Source organism: Tinamus guttatus, unplaced genomic scaffold (genome assembly GCF_059628265.1).
Source record: "Tinamus guttatus ecotype Peru unplaced genomic scaffold, ASM5962826v1 Tinamus_guttatus_pri_ptg001087l, whole genome shotgun sequence".
NCBI classification, from domain to species: Eukaryota; Metazoa; Chordata; class Aves; order Tinamiformes; family Tinamidae; genus Tinamus; species Tinamus guttatus.
The window spans coordinates 1130556-1151886 of NW_028289621.1; the positions used below are offsets into that span (position 1 = coordinate 1130556).

At 48.8% G+C, this 21331-nt stretch overlaps 1 protein-coding gene across 2 annotated transcripts in view; it reads right to left on the reverse strand.

The window, feature by feature from the left end:
• Positions 1–21331, reverse strand: part of PLS3 (plastin 3) — a 40703-nt gene that overhangs the window by 8562 nt on the left and 10810 nt on the right. For both annotated transcript variants that reach the window (XM_088538481.1, XM_088538480.1), the window contains exons 3-6: positions 8558–8644; positions 2135–2298; positions 264–393; positions 45–177 (exon numbers count right to left, since the gene is read on the reverse strand). In XM_088538481.1, the coding sequence (XP_088394607.1) occupies positions 45–177; positions 264–393; positions 2135–2298; positions 8558–8624 (494 nt within the window). In that variant the 5' untranslated portion in view covers positions 8625–8644. The remainder of the gene's footprint in view (positions 1–44; positions 178–263; positions 394–2134; positions 2299–8557; positions 8645–21331) is intronic.

Sequence of the window (21331 nt, forward strand, 5' to 3'; positions counted from 1 at the left end):
TTAGGGTTGGGTTTTTTTTGAATTCAGGAGCTATTGGGACTTACCACAGCACAATCCCATCTCCCACGGCTTTGAACAGGTCATCTGTGTTGGGGTTCATTGGAATAACATGTCTGCAGTCGGGATCGCTTTCCAGGGCTTTGTTTATCCAGTTTACAAAGGCGTATTTTTCTTCCTCTAGGATAACCAAGTGCAAATTTAATACATGCTTCCTCAGAACACAGCAAATTCCCCAAGAGCACATCCGAGCACCAGAGGAATACCTGAATACGAGTGCTGCGTCCCTTCGCTGGAGAGCTCCGACGTGCCACCAATGGCACAGATGCCTTCCTTGCGGTTAATTGCTTTTCTGAAAGTTTTAGCAATATCACTGCTCTTCACCTCTTGGAAAATCTAGAAATCAAAGTGCTTTGTCAGACAAAAATAGGAGGAATGCAAAACGATGAGGCTTGCTATCTCTCCTCAGCTTCAAAGCAAACTTTGCAAGAAGATCAGCAAAGGTGAGTGGCCTGGCAAAGTTACAGTGGTGTTAAGTTTAACAGAGGTGAGGTGTCAAGAGCTGTCCCACTCTCTCTAACAAGCCAAATATTGCAAATATTGCTCCTGAAACAAAAGCATTTGGTACAAAGTCACTTGCACACCGTTATCCTTCCAGTACCACCCAAAAAATGTGCAGTACAAGAGCAGGTCACATGCAGCAGCTTCCAGAGCTGTTGTGCATCTTCAACGTTTCTGTGAAAGCCTGGTGCTCACGTGAATGTGACTTTAGTTCACACAGAAGACTGGCCATGACCACAGGAGACAAAAAATGATTCTCCTTAAGCAGGTAATGACTTAATCTCCTAATCTGTAGCAGTAAATGCTTCAGGTAAGGCTGTTCTCAACAGCAAATGTCCTGCTGTCCTCATGCCTGGGGGCAGAAGAGATTCTTTAACGCAGAAAGGTTCAATTATTTTAACCTTTGCTGGACTACAACTATGTAAACTAAGGTACTTCTAACTCACGTCATCCTTCATACCATGAAGCCCACCAAAAATACTCAGTTAGAAAACAACAGCAATTCTTTCTGCAAAATCTTACCACTTTCTACTGGGTAATCTGGCTGTCTGTAGGCTATTTCAGGTTTAATTGACCATCCCTACCACAGAACATGATGGAAGGGATTTTTACTTTCTCTCCAGTGCAAGTGAGACGTACGGACCAGTTCAAACCACCAGCTGAAACATGCACCCAGCATGCAAGTGTTCACAAACTGCAAACAAACTCCAACTTACTAGCTGGCTCCGAACTCAAAAGTTCAGAGGGTCTGAAAACAATTGAGGAACAGGAAAAGGTGAAGAGAAATTAAGAAATACCAAGAAAAGTAGTTGACATGAAAATAGTTCCCTTAATGCATTCCATTTTAGTTTATGCTATTACTCTTCTAACATTCATTCAGAGTGTAAAAAAGGAGGGAGTTCCTCAGAAATGTTATGCTTTTATTAAAGAAAGGAAACAAACAGAAAAACTTTCTGACTTATTTCTAAAAGAAAACATCAGAGGGTAGATCCAGCTTTCAGCACTTTCTTCCACTTCCTTATTAACAGTTCTTCCTTTTATAGGCAACAAATGGACTTGAGTTTTCCTAAAAAAGTATCTAGGAGTAACTTCCAAAGGTACCTCTAACGAATACTAGTAGTCCAATGGAATTGAGAAAGGAAGTTATACTCATATTGCTTTCATTGGGAAAACAAGCATTTGAGTGCCTGGAAAAAACTGAGCAGCTTGCAGTCAATAGCGTAAGACAGGAGATCTGAAAGTCTTTCTTTTTTCCAGTTGTTCCCTAACATGGAAATGGACTTTCAGCCTCCGATGGATTTTTCACATAGGAGAAAAAAATCTAGGGGCAGGGAGGGGAAGAGGAGAGAAAAGAAAAATCACATACAGGGGTCTGTCAAAGAGCTGGTTTTTAGATCTCAAATCTTTAAAAGCAATCAGTTTGTAGAAAGATGATCGGGACGAGGGCGAGTGGCTAAGGCCCAAGGTTCAGCCCCTTTTCTAAGGGCTGCTTAAAACGACTCCCCCAGGGCCATCTACCTGACAACCAGCAGGTACAGCACAACCAGACCGCTGCAAATTCAGCAATACCACTTACATAGACAAACTCCTCAAAGCTAATCTTCCCATCTTTATTCTTGTCACCGTCGATCATGAGCTTCTGGATGATCTCCCTCACTTTGTACCCGGGGAGAGGCAGGTTGGCTTCCTTGAAGAGCTCGTGCAACTCGTAGTCGCAGATGAAGCCATTGCTGTTGAGGTCTGAGGAGGAAAAGGAAGAGGAGAAGAGTCTTTAGCAATGGTCCCATCACCCAGAAGAACAAACCCTAGACAGCGAGGTGGAAACACAGTTCCTGATGCTCCAATGGGCTTTATGGAGCAACGCATGCCGCCCAACTCGGAGCCACATCACATGGAAGAGGAACGCACTCAAAGTGGGACATCCACACTGCAGACAACTGCACTACCCAATGGCTATAACACAGAATAAGCCAAGAATCAAATGCCAAGCGCACAAACTAAATATACAGCATGCTTCCCTGGGGAAGGATCAGCAAAAGCCAAGAAATCCCCCTGGCTTGCTGCAACGGGAGCTTTGAACTAGAGTTGGGGATGACCCTCAGTGCATCTGAGCAAGCCTAGTGTAGGAAAAAAGCATCTGCATTTCCACAAGCTATTTTCATCATTTTGTAACTTTTTCTGCATTTATACACTTTTATACGTGCATTACTTTACACATCTAACTACACCACAGCTGTGGTGTGTGTTAAAAATAGGAGGTAATGAAACAGCGCTTTTTGCATTCTGAACAAAAGCAAAAAGCACTAACTCAGCTCTGCATTTACATTTCTTAAATCATGTTGATCATGATGTTAGTCACCACTGACAGATATTTTAATGCTGCTCCAAAACGCTCTGCAATGGCATTTGCTTATACATGGAGACCCAGCAGCCCTGCCTGCTTAGCAGGACATTATCACCCCCAGGCACGACTGCTCCAGAACAGGGACAGCCCAGGGACAGCCCAGGGACAGCCCAGGGACGTAGCTCAGTGCCTGGGCAGCCCCCTGCCCACCCCAGGCCAGGGGAGATGCCCAGCTGGGATTACGGCTCTTGATGGGAATCAAACTTGATGGCAAACGCCATCCACCTCCCCTGCTTGTCACTTGACCACAGGCCAGGCAAAGGCGAAGCATGTGTCTCCCCAAGCCACCCAGCAGCAATTTCTCTCTAAAGTTGTAAAAAAATGACTTTTGCTCCTGCATCATCTCCCATTGCCCAGCATCGCTGCCCATGGAGCACCGCTAGAACAGGAGCTGCAAGGACGGAGCAGACACCAGTTCGCTCGCGAGTCTGGAAAGTCGACTTCCTATTAACGAGGTGTCGGCAGCGGGTTTTAGGTTTTATTTCACGATGCTCCAGCAAACAGCTTGTTCTCGCCACCGCTCCAAGCCGCTTTATGTTCCAGCTCCGTATGGGATTTTAAAGCTGCTTTCGTAAGTTAGTGAGAAAGTGAAATGAAAACGGTTAGTGGCCAGTGTCCAAGGAAACACAGGATCAGCCGGGGCTCCCGCCGGCACCCTCGTCTTGGGGCTCGTACTAGGAGGATTATTAACCATGTTAAAATTCTTTATGAAATGTCAATGTTTACAGTAATGCTGATGAAAAAATGGCCGGGGCCAGCGGTTAATGATAGCAACAGGCTGCTGTCTGGCCCTCAGTTTGAGGCTTTTAGCTCAAAAAATATAAGCTTACAAAGCAAGCTTTATTAAACAGTCCAGTCTGAGATGTCATCAGCAAACTATTTCCCCTGTAGATAAATCATCGCTTCTTCCGTTACAGTTTTCTTAGAAAAAAATCTAGCTCCATAATATGCAGCTTTTCCCTGCCTCAAAGCCAAAGGGAGAAGAAGGAAAGGCAGGCAGCACTTAATAATAATAAAAAAGTCAAGATAAAGAAGGTATTTGCCTCTCTACAAGGCCCATGGACTTGAAGTACAGCTTCATTTTCCCTTTCGGTATGCCCAGGGCCACCACCCAGCACGTTAGGCTCTGCTCAGCTGACCCGACCACAATCTTTTGCCATGCTGCCAAATCCAGGGGATAAATCCAGGCACGCCTGTTCACCACTGAATCCAGTCTATCCACCACTTAAAAAAAAAAGAAATTAAGCTCAGCATCTACCCAGACATTTAGTAGGGATTCCTGCAAAGGAGGCAGAAGGACATGCTAAGACTTCAAAATATATATCACAGCTTAGCAGAGCTCATCTCTGCCTGCATGCAATGTCGGATCAGGAGTTTGCTACAGTCTGGGTGAATATCTGCCTGTTATGAAGGTTCATCCAACCCTACAGCATCTTCCCAGTCTTTGGGCTGGACCTCATTCAGAAAAGCTTTCCCGTTGTTTATGGAGGAAAAATGATTTAGCAACTGTCCAGCATGAAGAGCCTTGGCTTGATCCTGGCTGCCCATAGCACCTCCCGGGGGCTCAGACAGCCCATAATCAAGTTTGAGGGACAAAAATGGTTGCGAATTGCACTTTAACCCACTTACTGTTACCACTGCACCTTAAACTCATTCAATCTCAGGAATCAAAGTTGAAACGACTTTCAGCAAAGCTTTATGCCGATAGCAAGATAGGAAGCAGCATTGTGAGGCTGCATGCGATAAGAAACAAAAGCACTGCTGGAGCAAATTACTTACATATCTTACCCTAGCTCTGCTTCTGTTACACCATTGCCAAATCTCAACTGCTGCCTAAACTCCCAGCTGCAAGATTTGCTCTTTTGCAGCATCCTGAGAAGACCCTACCATTGATTGACTTCAGCTTAGGAGGGTAGCCCCGGGACAGGCACTTTGGGAGCAGGATCCCAGACAGATCCGCTGGGATCCATGGGATAGCCCCGGAGAGGTGATGGATAGACCTAACCCCCATCCCAAAGGGCAGCTGCTTTCCTGGGGGCTGTCTCTGTTTCCTCCAGAATAGCAGTAAAATATCCAAGGTAGCAGCACGGAGAGTGGAAAAAAAAATGTCACCTTTCCAACACCAACAAATTTCATAATTGATTTCAGCCACCCTGTAGGTCTCCATATGGGAACCTTAATGGGGTCTCCTGCATCAAGACCAGGTTTTAGCCAGGAGATGGTCTAAATTCTCCATCACTAGCTAACCCCAAAGTGGTATTCAACAGTTGAGGAGGCTGTCAAAACAGAGGCTATCCCAAAAGAAATCCTTAGACCCGAGGCCCAGAATTACTAATGGAATAGGGCAAAATTGTTTTAACAGACAAGCTGCAGCCTGGACTCAGTACAAGCTGCCCAATGGAAAGGAAACTACAGCACAGCTAAAGTTTCCTATTTCTCCTGAAAAATGCATGCACGCCAGGACTCTAAACCTGCAGAAAGGTCACTGCAGTGATATATGGCACCATCTCCTGCCCATATGCAGGTGGCGCAGCAAAGCCACAATCAACACAACCCGAAAGCTGCCTCAGCTCTGGCTCAGCTTCCTCCAGACGAGTACTTAAAATAGCTTAAATAACAGGATGCAAGAGGGGAAAGTAACCCACACATTGCCTTTTAAGGATATATGCTCTCAGCAGGACACATTCTAGCAGGAGCACGGATCCCTATTTGCCTTAAGCTAACATTTTAGAGCATTGTTTTACCACCTTGCAGCAGCGAACAAAGTGTTCGAGCAGGCTATGATTTTAGGTACTTAGTGTTTTCGGAGATGTTTATCTTGGCTATTGTGACTGGGAAGAAGGAAAACAAATAATCAGAGCAAGTTTGCAGATTTTGTTCTGCCTGCTTTCTGTATGAAGTCCAAGTACGTGCAGGGACATACAGCACATACACCCAGTTCTACAGTCCAGATTCACAGACTCATTGAGATTTGGAGCAAGATGCTCTTCCCCCACTATTGTGCAGGTCATTCAAAGCCTGGATGCTTCTTATTCCCTGATTAATCCCCTTTTTGAGATGCTAGGATGCTTTTTACTACATGGATCACTTCCAACAGTAGAACCTGTTTGAGGACACTGGAAGTTGCACACCTGAGCTATAGCTAACTTTAGTATTAACCTTGAACTGTGGTTTTCCCACCTGTGAGCATCTTATTACAAGCATAGCTAATCTACAGGACTCTCCTACCTTTTGCTGGCTGTCAGAAAAGCTACACACCGGTTGCAAGTGGCACAGGCAGCAAGAAGTGACAGGGCACACACTAACACCCTTGACAGGCCTCAAGTGCTAAGGAATGCCTTTATGCAGGGTCACCAGTCCAGCAACGTGCACCAGGGCTGGTCAAACACCTGCAAAGTCCCCTCCGTGCAATGCTCAGCTCCTAGACCAAGAGTCCTCCTCTCGGGAGCCTGCTGCATGCGCCCCCAGAAGCTCCAAGTGAAGGGCAGACACCCAGTTAGCAACTTGTTATATATCCCCAGGCAAAGACACCTCTTCTTAGGCAAAAGGAAGGGGCATGGGAGCAATGAAGACGCTCTGGACAGGCAGAGGTCCTCCCACAGCAGTGCTTGTGGGCCACACCATACCTAAAACACACAAAACCCTCCAAGGAAGGTAAGTACTAGCAGATGCCTCCACACCTGGTGGGGATGCGCAGGGCCCATCACAGGGCTCAAGATGATGAGAGTTTTGATGTTTCCTTTATATTTGTATAACTGACCAGGGACAGCCTCCTGAGCAGAGCGAGCTGCTCTCCCAGGATGGTCACTATATGACTTGGATTACTTAGCCTGTTGCCAGTGCAAAGGCAGCTACCCTGCTTAGTCAGGTCACACTAAATAACAAAAAGCCACTACAGTCCATCCAAGTTAATCATTTTAAAGCTATTCAAAGACAGGAGAGGCTGCCTACACCTCTATCCTTATTATTACACACATTCAGAACCACTCCAAGTGGGAATCAAGATTGTCCTAGTCTCCCTCCACTTCATCCGAATTCTGCCTGCTGGAAAAGTCATGGGCAAAGCCAGGCACAGCAGGGAGCTGCCTACAAAGCAATCTGCTTTAAGTACTGATTTGCAGCACTTCCTGAAAACTGGCTACCTTGAAATTCATTCTTCCACCTGCAGATCAGGAATTCATGGCAAGCTACAGCTAAGAGACCCCCTATCCTACTTAGAGGGTAGTTCAGTTAATAAAGACGTGGGGCAACTATAGATACACACTGTGACCTGCTTTAGCAGACACCACACCATGCCCATGGAGCAGAGACTGCAGATACCAGCAGAGGTTAAAGATTTATGTCCCACTTGGAAATATTAGTGGAGTCTGCATAAAGATCGTCCCCACCAGCAGGAAATTGGGGTCGACCTTCCACAGTGGCCAAATGCCAGTTCTCCAGCGGTCGCAATGTGCAAGAAGGGAGAGCAGCCCGCGCTGATCCGGGCGCTCACGGGACTGATCCAGGTCCGTGCCAGGCGCCGGGTGCGGTTTCCCCGGCGCTGCGCTGAGCTCAGCCTGCGCCACAGCGATCCCTCCCTCCCGTCCCACCTCCTCCCTTGCATTTTACGTTCCTCCAAACAAACCCATATCAGGAAAATAGTCCAGCAGAAAATCGTTTTCCCCATGATGTCAGTTTTCTGCCCATTTAAGCTTCCTGCACCGAGTGCCAGCATGGGGAATGAGCAGGAAGGTGGAGTTGGAGGCCACAGGGCACGACCCGTGGCCCATGTGCAGCCCACGGAGCCAGGCTGGCTGTTACGGAGGGGAGAACCAGAGGGGAACGGAGCCACCGGAGGGCAATGCAAATAAATGCCAGCAGCCGCCAAGCATTTCCATCGCCACCACAAGTCGCTCCTTAACGGCCAGGTACACAACCGCTAATTAGGCTTGCCTGCAAGCTCGTCAGACGCGGCGCCTCAAACGCACCTGCACAAACCAGAAATGTTTGTGCACCATCCACCATCTGCCAGGCCCAGCCAAACTGCCAACGCCGGCAGAGACGAAGCGGATGCACGCTCGGGGAGAGCTTCCAAGCGGGAATATTTATCCTGCAGGAGCCATCGTGTGCCGGGCCCTGCTGAGACGGCAGGGCCTCTTGACAGGTGGTGAGAAAGTCCTGGGATTGCATGGGAAAGGGCTCCTTGCCAGCCCACCGGTGCCCTGGGGCTGCTGCCAGCCTGGAAAGCAACGAGTTCTCCTATTCCCAAGGAACCAGGCCCATGTCCGAGCCCCGAGAGGTGCTCCCTGGGCTACAGCAGTGCAATGCCCGGGGGGATAGTTCTTCCATCCTTCCCATGGAAAGGGAGCAAAGCCCATTGCCGAGCGGCAAGGCATGCACGAGCCCCATGCCCACGTCCTCTTTTTCTTAGTGGTTAAAGGGAGAAGTTGGCAGCACCAAGGCTGCTGAGGGGCTCCAGAACAGGGGGAGGAAGACGAGAGCAGCAGGAGACTGTCCATACCCTGCTACCTGCAAGGGCAGGAGAAACCCACAGCACGGAGCAACACAGGGACAAGGAGCCTTCCCTGCTGCTGGCTGGGACAACGGGCAACTTACCGACTTTGGCAAAGGCCTCCTTGAGCTCCTCCAGCTCATCCTTGGAGATCTGGGTGGTGATGGCCATCTCATGAACTTAGGGAGTACCTAAAGAGAGAAGAGGACATTGTGTGAGACCCAGCTGCATCCAAACACACACGATTTCCAACAGCAATATAACAATAACAGAGCACCAATATCGCTGGAGCGCTTGAAGCCGTATTTGTCTTCCTGCTAAGAAAAGAGGTGTGAAACTCAGAAGACCATAAGGAGCACATTTCCCAAGTCAGAAATCCCATTAGTCTTGTTAATATTTAGCTCCATGTGTTTATTTTACGGGCTGCGCTGTTCTGCACGCATTAAGGTACCCGCTACAAGTATGTTTTGTAGAGTCAAAAAAAAAAAAAATTCAAAAACACTTATATCTCTAGGGATTTCCCCCAGCTTTGAAGAGATTAGAAGTCCAAAGGTGCCAAAAGCTCTGCCTGCGTGCCCGTGCCCCGGAGCACAGCCGTCTTGGACACGAGGGAAGGATTCTCACTGGTATCCAAAGGAAGCCTTTCCGCAGGAGGTGGTAAACACCGTGTGGAAAAGCAGTTTGCTTTCCTACTGGAAAACCACTGAACAAACAACCACCTATTTCCCAGAATCGGCCTCGCAGGAAGACACGCGAACAACGGGATAATTTCCCTGCCCACGCTCCCGTGCGGGACGGAACGGGAACACCGGCGTGAACCGGGAGCGCACAGAAACCCCGCTGGGATCCCACCAGCATTTTGACCAGCATGAAGTGCAGAAATCAGTGATCCACAGGACACACAGGATGCTCCCTATGCGGTGACTTTCCACGCAGAAGGTTGTGGACAGCAATAAGTAAGCTCAGGAGCGACAGGATCGTGGCTTTCAAGAGACTGGGTACAACCCTTTGCAGCCTTGATATAACCAGCAGCCTGTACCCACACTGGCCTGTAGCTCAGGGTCTTTGCAAAAGGGCATCTGGGCAGGCTCACATCAACTCTAAATGGGAATTCACATCCCAAGATCTTTCGCCTTTCAGTTAATTAGCTAAAGTTGCTAAAACTGGGAAATTAGAGGTTTCCTCCTCTGCTTATGAGAATGGACTTTGTAAGCAAAGGGTACTCCTTTGTAAGCAAAGGGCTGAATTCTGCCTTCCAGACTGCTGAATTCAGGCTTCAGGACCATCACAAGGCAGGATCCCAAACAGCCCACTCGCCGCTTGAAATGACAACCATGGCTCATCCTCCTCAGTGTCAGCGAGCCTCCCTCACCTAAAGCTCCGAGCCATCTTCACAAGCACTTGTTAGGATCACAACAAGTCTGTGGCGGAATATGTTAGTTTTCTATAATACATGATTTGTTTTGACCAGCACAAAGCTGTTTGAGAAGGCGGCGGATGGACAGAGAGGTTGTGGAGTCTCCTTCTCTGGAGATCTTCAAACCCGCTTGGTCGCAGTCCTGTGCCACGTGCTCTAGGTGACCCTGCGTGTGCAGGGGTTGGACTAGATGTCCCTTGAGGTCCCTTCCAACCTTCAGCATTCTGGGATTCTGTGATTCTATGACAGAGGTAGTGCTCTGGGACAGCAGCACAGGCAACAAGAAGTTGCATCACAGGGCGCTGCAGGAAACTGGAGCAGACCTCGCTCCCGAGCAATGCAAGAAATGTCACCGTGCAGCGCACTGCAAGACGCAGGGACGTCACGTGCAACAGGAGGCTGGGGCCACAACTGGCAGAAACACTCAGATAACAAGAGCAGAGGCACTGGCTGCACGACCCGCCAGGCAGGAGAGCTAAGAGATCTCCAGCAAGGGGCAAAGAGGGATGCTCAGATCATCCCACCTGGCACAAGGACGAATCGCCTGGCTCTAACAAGCAGAAAACGGTTCCTCTACAGGCTACTCTCAGGCAAGGAAATTCAGTCAATCTCCCTTCACAAATACTTTTTTCCTAATCCCCACTCCTACTGCTTCGCTTTCAAACCCTTAGGACTTCCCTTAAAGACAAGTTTCCAAGAATGTAATTACCTAACCAACTCACTGAGATTTAAGTCGCTGGTACCCGTCTCTAGCATCTTTAACCCCATAAGGGGCAGCCAAGACCGCTATAAGCCAAGAGCTTTAAAGAAAGCTGCTGTTCAAGTGCTTTCATAGCACAAAATACACTGTCGCCCCTATGCTTGTCAGCTCAGGTGGAAAGTCTATAAAACAGACCGGGCATCCTCCAGAGAAGCAACCTCAGTGACTCTGGAATGAGCTGGGACAGCATCTTCGAGTCCATGCTGCAAAAGTTCCGCTTCTCCCCGAGGGCAAGAATCTTCCAATATCAGATTTTCCAATATGAACTGCCTCCCCAGACACAGGCTGCATCATGTTTGCATGTAAAAAAAAATCCCCTGAACACGGTGCAATGCTGGATTGGGGGGGATTATTTGCTCCCTCCTGCAGTAGCGGGAGGTCACGCGACGCTGGCGCCGTCCCCGTGTTTTAACAGCTGTGAAGCAGCCGGGGATGAGCAATAAGCACCAACAAACCCCTCTCGGCGCCTGCGTCCTCAGGGGCTTCATAAGCTTCTAGGAACAAGTGAACTGCAGGAGCAAAAAACACACACACGAATCTCCCCAAACAAACTGCAAAATGCAGCATTTGAGCATTTGCAAGTCACCCTGAAAGCTGGCAGATTCATTCCATTTTGAAAACACACGGCAACCAAGTATTTCCCAACAGGGAGTCGAGCACTTCCAACAGAAACAGGGCTGGAATTTGCTGCCGGTCCAGGCGCTCCGTCGCTCTCGGACCCCTCCCAGTCCAATATCGCAACGACTGACTGATTAACAGCAGCCGTGCATTAGACAAACAGAGACATGTCAAAATGTGAACACAACATGTATTAAAATACCTTTTCTCATCATATATATATATATAAATAAATATAAATAAAAAGAATGATAGGGCTAGTCAAGAAACTGTGACTCACTCAGGACGTATTTCTCTTTTTGGAGGAACTTGTGGTTTCGTTGCCTTTTCATGACAAGGGCTCCAGACATGAGAGGGCAAGTCAGTCAACATGAGGAAATTAAAAGCACTTTAAAATCCGCATGTCTTTGCTAACCCAGCAAAGAGCCGCCTCCCTTGCGGAGCAGCAGGGATCTGAGCTCACCCTGTGCCCGCGGGAACACCGTGGCCTGCTGCACGTGCCTCAGCAATGCCTGATTTGGGGGAGAATCCCTGTAATTTGTCCCAAATCGGATGCACCTAGGACACCTGAGAGCTCAGCCCACAGGGAGCACCGTGCTTGGAAGCATTTGCAGACAGGAGACACGGACTGACAGACACACCACCCATTCGAGTGCTCCCGCTCCAGCCCAATTTTGGTCCAAGAGTGACCAGGATAGGCACTAGATGCTGCTTTGGGAGATGGGGAAGTTCAGGGATTGATGGCCACAAAACTGTTTTTTTGCAAACCTATCAAGCACCTCCTTTAAGCTGTCAAAACCACCACTACTGAGCATTCCTGGTATCCATGCGAATCCCTCGTGCTCCCTGCTCCACATTCTCACTTGGGAGCAGCCCGAGCGCTTTCGCTGCTGCAGTTACACAGCTCCAAGCCACGGCTAGGGAAAAAACCTGTCAAATTCATTAGAGGCAGGGACGTGGCCTGGTGTTAGTCACTGCACTTGGCCGGTCAGCGGCTCTCTCCGGATTTGGAGACATGCCTCCATGGAATATCCACCTTCCTGCAGCAGGTTGAGACTGAAAACCACAGTTCTCCTCACTAGAGGACCCAGAAACAAGCTGCAACCCTGTTGCAGACACCTGCAAAGCGCCGGGGTGCAGCAGGACCAGATAAAATACCCAAGACACCCACAAAATCACCCCCAAAAGCCTGTTGGTCAAATCGTTCTCCTAAACGCTGCACTTGGGCAAATGCATCTTTTAGCAAAGGGAGCACTCCAGCATTTGCACACATTTAAGACAATAACCTGCTAGATCAGTTTAACTTGCTCCTGAATTTCAACAGTTTGCTCCCGTCGGCGCATGGAGAATGGCAATATTCCCCATGAAGCAACACTTGGATAATAAAGCAGGTGATGCCGTGAATATCCTTTTGGAGAGGAAGAGCTGAATACTCAATCTGTCCTAAACCTGCATAAGCTAATAATATTCCTAAGAGAATTCTAACCAAAGAGCAAGAAAATAGAGAAAATGGGGTGGTCTCATGTAAGCTGGTGGACTAAGACTTAGAAGGCTTGATTTGAATTCCTGGCTCTGGCACAAACAGGAAAAGAAAAGCGGGGAGAAAAAAAGAAATCGTGCTCGCCTCTCAGGAAATTCTTATTCTCATAGTAATTCTTATTCTTGTGTAGTCCACCAAATAAAGCCTTATTTAAATTCCTGGCTCTGGAACAGAAAGAAAGCCATGCTCGCCTCTCAGGAAATTCTTACTCTCATAGTAATTCTTATTCTCTTGAAGACCCCCCGAAGTAGAGGATTAACCTTCTGCTTGCTCCATTTCTCTACCAAGGGAAACTTGAAAGGAGCCACCATGCCCATTTCCATAGGCATTTCCATAGGCATGCTTGAAGCACGCAAGCCTCAGTTTCCTAAAACGCTGCCCAAGGAAAGCCCAGCTCTTCAGGATGCTGAGAGGGGACCTTGGCCTATACTCTGGCCTCTTGCAGTTGGAAAAAGCTTGAAGTCAAGGCCAGGTTCAAACCCACCTCAGCCATGGGGGATGCTGCAGCTCGAGGACCTTCCTCCCGTGAGCTTCACAGCAGCAGCTACAGCCTCCATTCCCATTGCTTCATAGGTGAAGTCATCGATATTCAATACTCAGTGATAAAGCAAGGAGTGTTGCTCATTCTCCCACTTGTCCAGGCAGGGAAGCCAACCCGACTACTAAATTAAATCACCTTCCAGTCACAGCTCACTCAGTGCCAGCAAACAAGCTGCCACAAGCTGGACAGGTCACGGGAAGCTCCCGCTGCTCCTGGCATTTGGGTGAGTTTTGTACAGCCTTTTTTGCAAGAAATAACCATGATCCAACACCTTTGCAGGCTGTTTTATCAGCTTGAGAACAAATGGAACCATCTTGAAATTGCACGGCCAGGACTGAAATTCCAGCAGCCCGGAGCCTGCTGCTCCTGAAGGCCAGAAGAGCAGTGTGGCAACGAGCACCTTCTTAAATGGGAAACAAACCACTTCAAATCCATGAACCATACCTTAAAACACTCAAATTATGTTTTAAAAGTCTCTTAAAAAACAGGAACTCACCTAACAAATCACTTGCTAAGAGCTACTGATACGCAGAGAAAAATATTTTTCTGCCGTTTCTTAGCTGCTAGAATTCTTGTTTAGGAGGTATTAAAAAAAAAAAAGAAAAAGGTAAAGAAATCAAAATAACTTGATTCAGAGCAAGAATGCAACATTGGAGGGCAATAAATCAGTGCTGCAGCATAGTTGTTCTAGCAGCTGTTGGAAGCAGAGAACCTCTGTCATTTCAACATTGACTTTTTCTAGAGAAGGTGGCAAATTTGGCCCCTTTCTCCCCTGACCAAGGGCAGAGTGTTAATCTTCCCAATTAAGGCGAGAAGCCTGGAAGAGCAGCCGCAAGCTGCTATCAGGTGTATCCGGCCAGCACTTTTCCCTATAATTTACCCTGCTATGAGGAGAGAGGAGCGGAGGCGACGGCATCGGGCGAGCTCCACGTGGCCACTCCATGTGCTTAGACCAGCATCGAAAACAGCTCCTGAACAGCAGATTTCGAGGCCGGGCAGAATCGATGCAACATGTTCACTATAAGCAATATCCCCACGCGAAGAAGCTGCCCAAATTTTGCTTTACAGGAAAAGGGCTTCGAGCCCAGCAGTCCAAGGTGTCCAGCTCAGCACGTCGTCCTAGGAGCTCGCGTGCTAAAGGCATCTCAGCATCTCCCCTTTGCAACCTGCAAGCTAAAGCAGTTCTGATGTTAAATGAAGCCCCTGAGGTTGGAAAGATGGGTCACAGATGGCGATTTCTGGGAAAATCCACCCCAAGATTTCTTAGGAAAGCAAAAATACCCCATGGCTGGGGCCGCTCATGGCTCTCACTGATGCTTTTTGTGTGCACAGCTCCTCTAACCAGGTGCGCAGCTGAGTTCCCACTTAAAGCACAGCCCAAGCTGAACTGTTCTGCTTTGCCTAGCGCTGTTTTTTTTTTCTGTCATCTATAGCACTGCATTTTGCAGAAAGAAGGTGGAAAAAAAAATAAGAGGCGAGATGAGTTATAAGGAAGCTCTCAGGCGCACGCTCATGTTTGCACAGGTGCAAAAGAGCAGGAATGGGGTGAGACTGCTTAAAACACCCTAAATCAGGTGTTCTGAAGGGATGGCGAATATTACTGTCAGGGCTGGTCCATACAGCAATGCATTTTACCACCTCTTCAATTAACCGGTTCTGTGACAGGGGAAACCTGGACAGGCATCTGATATCAACCAGAATGACACAAATAAACAACAATTCCAATAATTCCAGGATAAGTCGCAAACAGGGCAAAACAGGATATCCAGACAATAAATATTTGTGAAATATGGAATTATCTTTAACTAAGTCTGCAACATTTGAGGCCTCTTATAACCAGGAGAGGATATCACTTACCAGCACATACAGGGGCACTAGTGAAGAACTTGGAAAATCTATGACCATGCTAAAAAATAAAAATACTTGAACTGAGTCATTGCCCCCACTTTTTTTTTTTTTTTTTTAAATTACCTCAGCTAGGAAAGTGAGTCATCACCTGGGCATCATCTGGAAATGCAACTCCGGCTGTTTAAGTTTTAAAAAAGGTACCAAAGAAAAAAGGAGAAAAAAATACACTAAAATGTGCAATGCGCCAGCTTCCTCAGAATGGTAAATATAATAAAAACCCCAAAATGGATTTGCTATGCCCAAGACTGCAGATGTGGTTTAAAAGCAGTAAAGTTGGCTCCAAAAGCACCGGGCGAGGGCGGGCGGCCGGGCACGGCGCTGAGTCACCGGCAGGCGGTTTCGGCAGCGCGTTGGGTGTAACGAGTCCCATCATCACCGCTCGCATCGCGACGGGAGCCGGAGCCTCCCGGCAAACGCAGCGGGGTGGAAGGAACACGTTACTGAAAGCCCTCGGCTCTGTGCTTGGCAGCACGTCCCACGGCACGAACCCACGTGCCCCAGCTTTTGGGGAAGCGCTAAGGCTTTGGAGAGGGCAAAACGCATCCCTCAAACCTCCTATCAAGACCTAAAGTGCCAGGGGAAGAGCTGTGACAGGGCTGATAGATGCTTTGAGGAGGAAAACGAAGAAATTTCCAGCTTTGCAAAGGCAACTCTCCTCCTCTTGCCTCCAAATGCTGGGAAAGAGCAGCCCCAAGGGTGGAAGATCCCCACAGCAGGGCTGGGCAACTAAAAGCCACCAACGCACAGGTCTGCAGAGCCTCTCTGTTTCTTTCCTTCTCCTGGGTATATTGTTGTCCTTAGACAACTAACAGTGATTACGGAAAGGCGAAGGGCATCTCCAGCCACCGCAGCCCCGAGGCAATGCCTGGCCAAGCGGAGCAGCACGGAAAAGCACCTGGCACAAAGAGGGCTGGCCATAGCCAGCTTTGGGGCGGCTTTAGCAGCTCTTTGCTCTTCAAACACCTCCAAACGCAGCCGCGTTGATGCAACCTGCAATTCCTCTCGGAGCTAGAACGGCCTCCGCGCCAGCAGCACTCGTGGGCACGCACGCGTGGCCGAGCCACGGTGGCTCCCTGGGCACTCCATCCTGCCTCCCAGGGCCAATACGGCTTCCAAAATAGGAGTTTTGGAGATGACTTGATATGCCAGCTCATTTGCCTCTTCCTCTCTCCCAAAGGAAGCCTTTTAGGGAAGCACGAGATGACACTGCTGGGAAGATCCTCTGGTGAGGTGACCTCCACCAGCACCGTGCTGCAAAACCATCTGGTCACCTGCCAAAAGCCAAAGCCACCTGCACGAGCAGGCAAGGATGCAACATAAGGATGTATGGGATGTATATACGATAGAAGCCAGGCATTCCCTAGTCGCAGCCAGCAAGACCAGAGCGCACTAACCACGTCCAAGACTCCCGCTTGCGACACGCCAAAACGAACCCAGCTCCAAAACAGCAAAACCTCCCCATGAGACAAGACTGGGGTGAGGATCCCTCGGGCCCGGCGTTGCACAAGGAGGCGGCTCCTCCTGGGCGCTGCCAGGTTTCGCCGGGAGGCCGCGGTATCGCCTGCCCTCCAGACGTTGCCCAACGCAGAGCCTGGCAGCATTAAGGGCTCTCCAGATCCCTGGAGAACATGTGGGACTCGCGGGGAGGAAGGAGCACCAAAAGCCACCCAAAAGCCACCCCCGAGGGTGAGAGCCCCCAGCTCTGCCAGCTTGGCATGAAGTCGCACCATCCAGGAGAGGACAAGGCCTCCAGCTTACCTGCCTGCTCCAGGGCCAAGAGACCTCGCGCCAGTGACGGCCACAGCGCAACGTAAGTGATGAAACCCGAGCGATGAACAAGCCCCGGGCACGGTGCCCCGGCCCATGCCAAGGGCTGGGCCACATCCAGCCCGAGGGACCCAGAAGTCAGCCCAGCCCTGGCCGTCCCGCTCCGTCACCAGAGGAGGAGGAGCAGGAGGAAGAGGAGAGCAGCCCCAGAGGTTACACCCAGGTCCCCTTGCCGCAGGTCATCGCTGCTGCCTGCAGAGGGGGAAGATGAGGACGAAGAAGCAGGATAGCAGCTTTCTAAGGCAAACTTTCTAGCTTACATCACCTGCCCTGCGGCGCCGCACAGAGGCATCTTGCTTTTTTAACCATTTCAGGGCAGTTCGGGGCAGCCAGGCCTTCAAGAGCTCCCGCGGCCACCGCAGCATGCCCGGCCGGGGCTGTTGTGTCTACGGTGCCCACGGCTTCCCAGGCAGCGCTACCCAGGGCTTCAGATAAGGAAGCAGCTCTGCTCAGCCTAACGGGCCTTCTGCAGCAAAAGTGCCATCCTGTTCCACCCCGTAGGAGCCTGGAGTGTCCGAGCCCCTCTCGCCCTCCTTGCAGTTGCACCAGATAACACCAATGGTCTATCCTTTTCCAAAGGGAAACCCACCGCTTTGCCGGCCAGGGCTCGAGAGCACCCTGGTGACTGCTCAGTTGTCTCTACAGGACCTCAAGATCCTCAGTTACCGAATCTACCGCTTGCCAGACTCTCCCCGCTTCCACTTCTGTCCACATCCTCTTTTTTAAAGAGAAGGTTTTTAAACAGGAATTGTGCCTCGGTGGGTAGACACGCTCTCCTCTGCACCTTTTTAAGCAAATTGAGGTTTTAGGCACTTCTTGATTGACCACAGTATGCGTTCCCTCAACGCGAGTGGCTGTGGAAGGGCTGGACATCCCAGGAGCAGGCAGTTTGTACCTTAGATTCCCAGTTTATCCCTTGTCTTCAAGAAGAGCGATCCAAGCTTGCTAGATTTCTACCTTAAAAGCCCCAGGTTGCTCCTCCAGAGAGACCAGCAGTGGCAGGAAAGCAAGACATTAGCCAGGTCCATGCTTATTTAATAAAAATAAATTAATAAGCACACATATGCATTAGGGGCCAAAATTTAGTCTGCATTTAAAAGAAAAAGCTTGCAACCTGGAGAACGGTGGCAGAGCCAGGCAGAGCCCTCCCAATTCACCCCATGTCTGTGCACAGGGGGCAACTCCCGGCGCTCCGCTTCGTTCCTTAGGAAATCAGAGGCTCTGCTGATGTCAGCCGCAGGAAATGAGCCACCGGCAGATGATGCCGGAAGCAGCCTTTATATTTAGTACTGAGTCACCCGCGTTATTAAATTCTGGAGGCACAAAGGTGGCTCTGGGGAGAGGAGACTTGGGGAGGAACTAAGGAACACTTTTTCCCTTGAGATCACCCATTGTCTAGGGCTTTTTTAAAAAAATAGAAAAACTAAGGTGACCTGGGAACCACATGGTTGCTCCCTGAGGATACAGATGCTGGCAGCAGTATCCTTGGGGAATAAACTTCAGAATTATTCATAAAAGGTTCAGAAACGAATATCAGTGCAATCCTGTAAGATCAAGATCTTTTGGCATCTAGCAAAATTAAAGAAATACAACTGTAAAAAAAATACTAAGAAACTATACCACAATACGAATTAGAGGAGCAGACACTTGCACATGGACCATTTTCATGCAAGTCTCTGTTAGAAGCTTTTCCACTCGAGAAGAAGGCTGCAGCTTGAGCAGCAGCAGCAACAGCCTTGCAAGGTTTTTAGCTGGTCTTTTCCACTTTTTCAAGCCCCAAAGGACAGAAACGGTTGTCAAAGCCAAATACTCTACCTAGCGTTGATTTAGAAAGTCAACAGCAAACAAGCGTCATCTCTAAGGCCAAACACCATCAGTGATTTGACTACAGAAGCAGTCTATTAGATTACCAAGCAGAAAGTAAATTGCTCTAATCTCCAAAATAAGATTACAACAGCAAAAAGGATGTGGCTCTCCAAATAAATCTCGACTGCAGCAGGACTGGCAATTACGCCAAAGCAGAGGTCAAGGGCTGCTTAATAACATATTCCACCTATATGCAAGTAGAGGGGATGCGACTGCAGTTACAGGCGGCTTGGACTAGCTGTGGACCAGGATCCTGCAGGATAACCCAGCTGGCTGCAAGGATGTGGGAGGTGGCACGGGTGGCATGCAAGGCATCCATGGGTGATGTCCCCATTTCTGGAAGCAGGTTTGCTGTTGGGGAAATCAAGGCAAGCCCCAAAGGTGGAGTCCCAGGGTCGTTCTGGGGAGCATCTCCAGGTGCAACCCAGTGAGCAGGTCATTAAGGAGCCCCTGGTGCCACAGTCAAGAATCCTACCAGGTGCTGGAGGTCACCAGGAGCCACCAGACTTTAAGACTTTGGCACATGGCTAATAGTGTTGTGCAAGCGAGCCTGTTAGTTCAGCTATTTTGGACTAAGCACAGATCTCATCTCAAGAGACCTTGAAGCTTTTCCTAGTATTCAGCTTGAAACTGGATTTGTTAGCTTCCCCCAGAGCCGCTCCTTTCATCCCAGACACCAGCAGGAAAACTTCTGCACGCTGGATGTGCCAGAGAGGTTGACTCTGCGCTGCTCCGATGGCCGCAGCGTCCTTCACAGATGCTTGGGAAGACGAGATTATTTGCAGTGTATGTGTGAGTGCCAAGTGCGCTGCTGTAAAGCAGCTTTATGAATTTATGCAAATAAAAAGCTTGTTTCTCCAAATAAAAAAGACATTGCCAAACTCTGCAAAGCCCAGGAAACACCAGTTAAGAGAAGGCACAGAACATCTTTATTCCCCAGATAGGAGGGGAAGATCTGGCTGTGAGGAATAACAGCACGAGGTGCAATATTGACCAGACCAACGAGATCCAAGCGCTGATCATCTCCATGAGCAGTGCATGTGAAAGGGCAATGCACTAAGGAAGTGCAAGATGCTGCTATCTGCCGAGCTGTCTTCAATCCAACGATCAAAGCCCTAATCACTAAAGTGAATTATTGACTGATGCCGGTCATAAAAGCTCTTGCACAGCACCTGGTTTCAAGGCCGTTTGTACCTGGCTGCAGGGCTGAGTCTTACCTCACTTCATGGGTTTACAAGATTTTTTTATAGAGACCTTCAAAGGAAAGGAAACAAGAGGACAGACCCCTACACAACCTAGAAAGAAGGTGTATATGGCTCCACGAGAAGACAGCAGTGGGCAAGGAGGGCTGCAGGACCTTCCCATCATTGCCATAGGCTGGGAACTGCAATGACCATCCACCCAGGAGGAATTTCCAAGAGCTTCATAGCCAGGCAAAATGCAAGTTTTTCAACAAGAAGTCTGAACACGCTGCCTTTGCTACAGCATTTGGTTTATATTAAACAGTGGCAAGAGCCCAGCCTGAAATTAGATCAACAAGAATGCTAAGGGGTGGGCAAGAACAGGGCAGAGGCAGGATTGCACTGGAACCTCCCATCCATGTCCCCGAGGAAAGCTCAGTCCCAACCTTGGCCAGACAGTGCAGAAAGAAACAGGCTAATGTTTAGGTCAGACAATTGGGCTGTTCAACTCAAAATATTTTCAGTTTTCAGAAGGTCCAGTTCCCCCTCTCCCTGTGCAGAAAACTGAATTCAACTGAAGTCAAGACTCAGAAATTTGCTTAGTGCTCCCAGGAACACAGAAACACACATGCATTTGCATCTGTGCTGCCGTTTCTTCACTATCCCCTTCCACCAAAGTATTGCTATCAAAGAATAAGTTCTTAAAAACAAGGATTAACCCCCCTTCTCCCTGACTGTCTGCACAGGATCGAACCTAACAAGGCTACTCTACCCCTCAAACATGCCCTAATACAAAATCCTTGTGATCTGTTTTTGGAAACGAAACATTTTGTTCAGGATGTAGGAAGAAAATTGCAATTTTGCTTGCAAACGCTCTTTCTTTGCTTTTAGGAGCAGCTGGAAGCCAACACCTTATTCTATGCTGGGTCAAGGAAACGTTTAACTTCAGGATTTATGGTGGAACACGTGTGTGTATATATATACACACTCTGTTATTATACACTTTAAATATATACATACACACTTGCACTCTGCTGCAGCACTGCAGCTTCCAAGCATTTATAGCAAAATGCAAACACAGCTTTAACCCCAGAAAAACAGCAGCACATTCGAATATCAGCCTGCTCATCAGCATCTACAACACAGCCTCCAGCAGGGAGAGCATCCAAGCCTGTCCCTGGAACGACACTCGGCATCCTGGAATCTCAAAACCGCAGCCC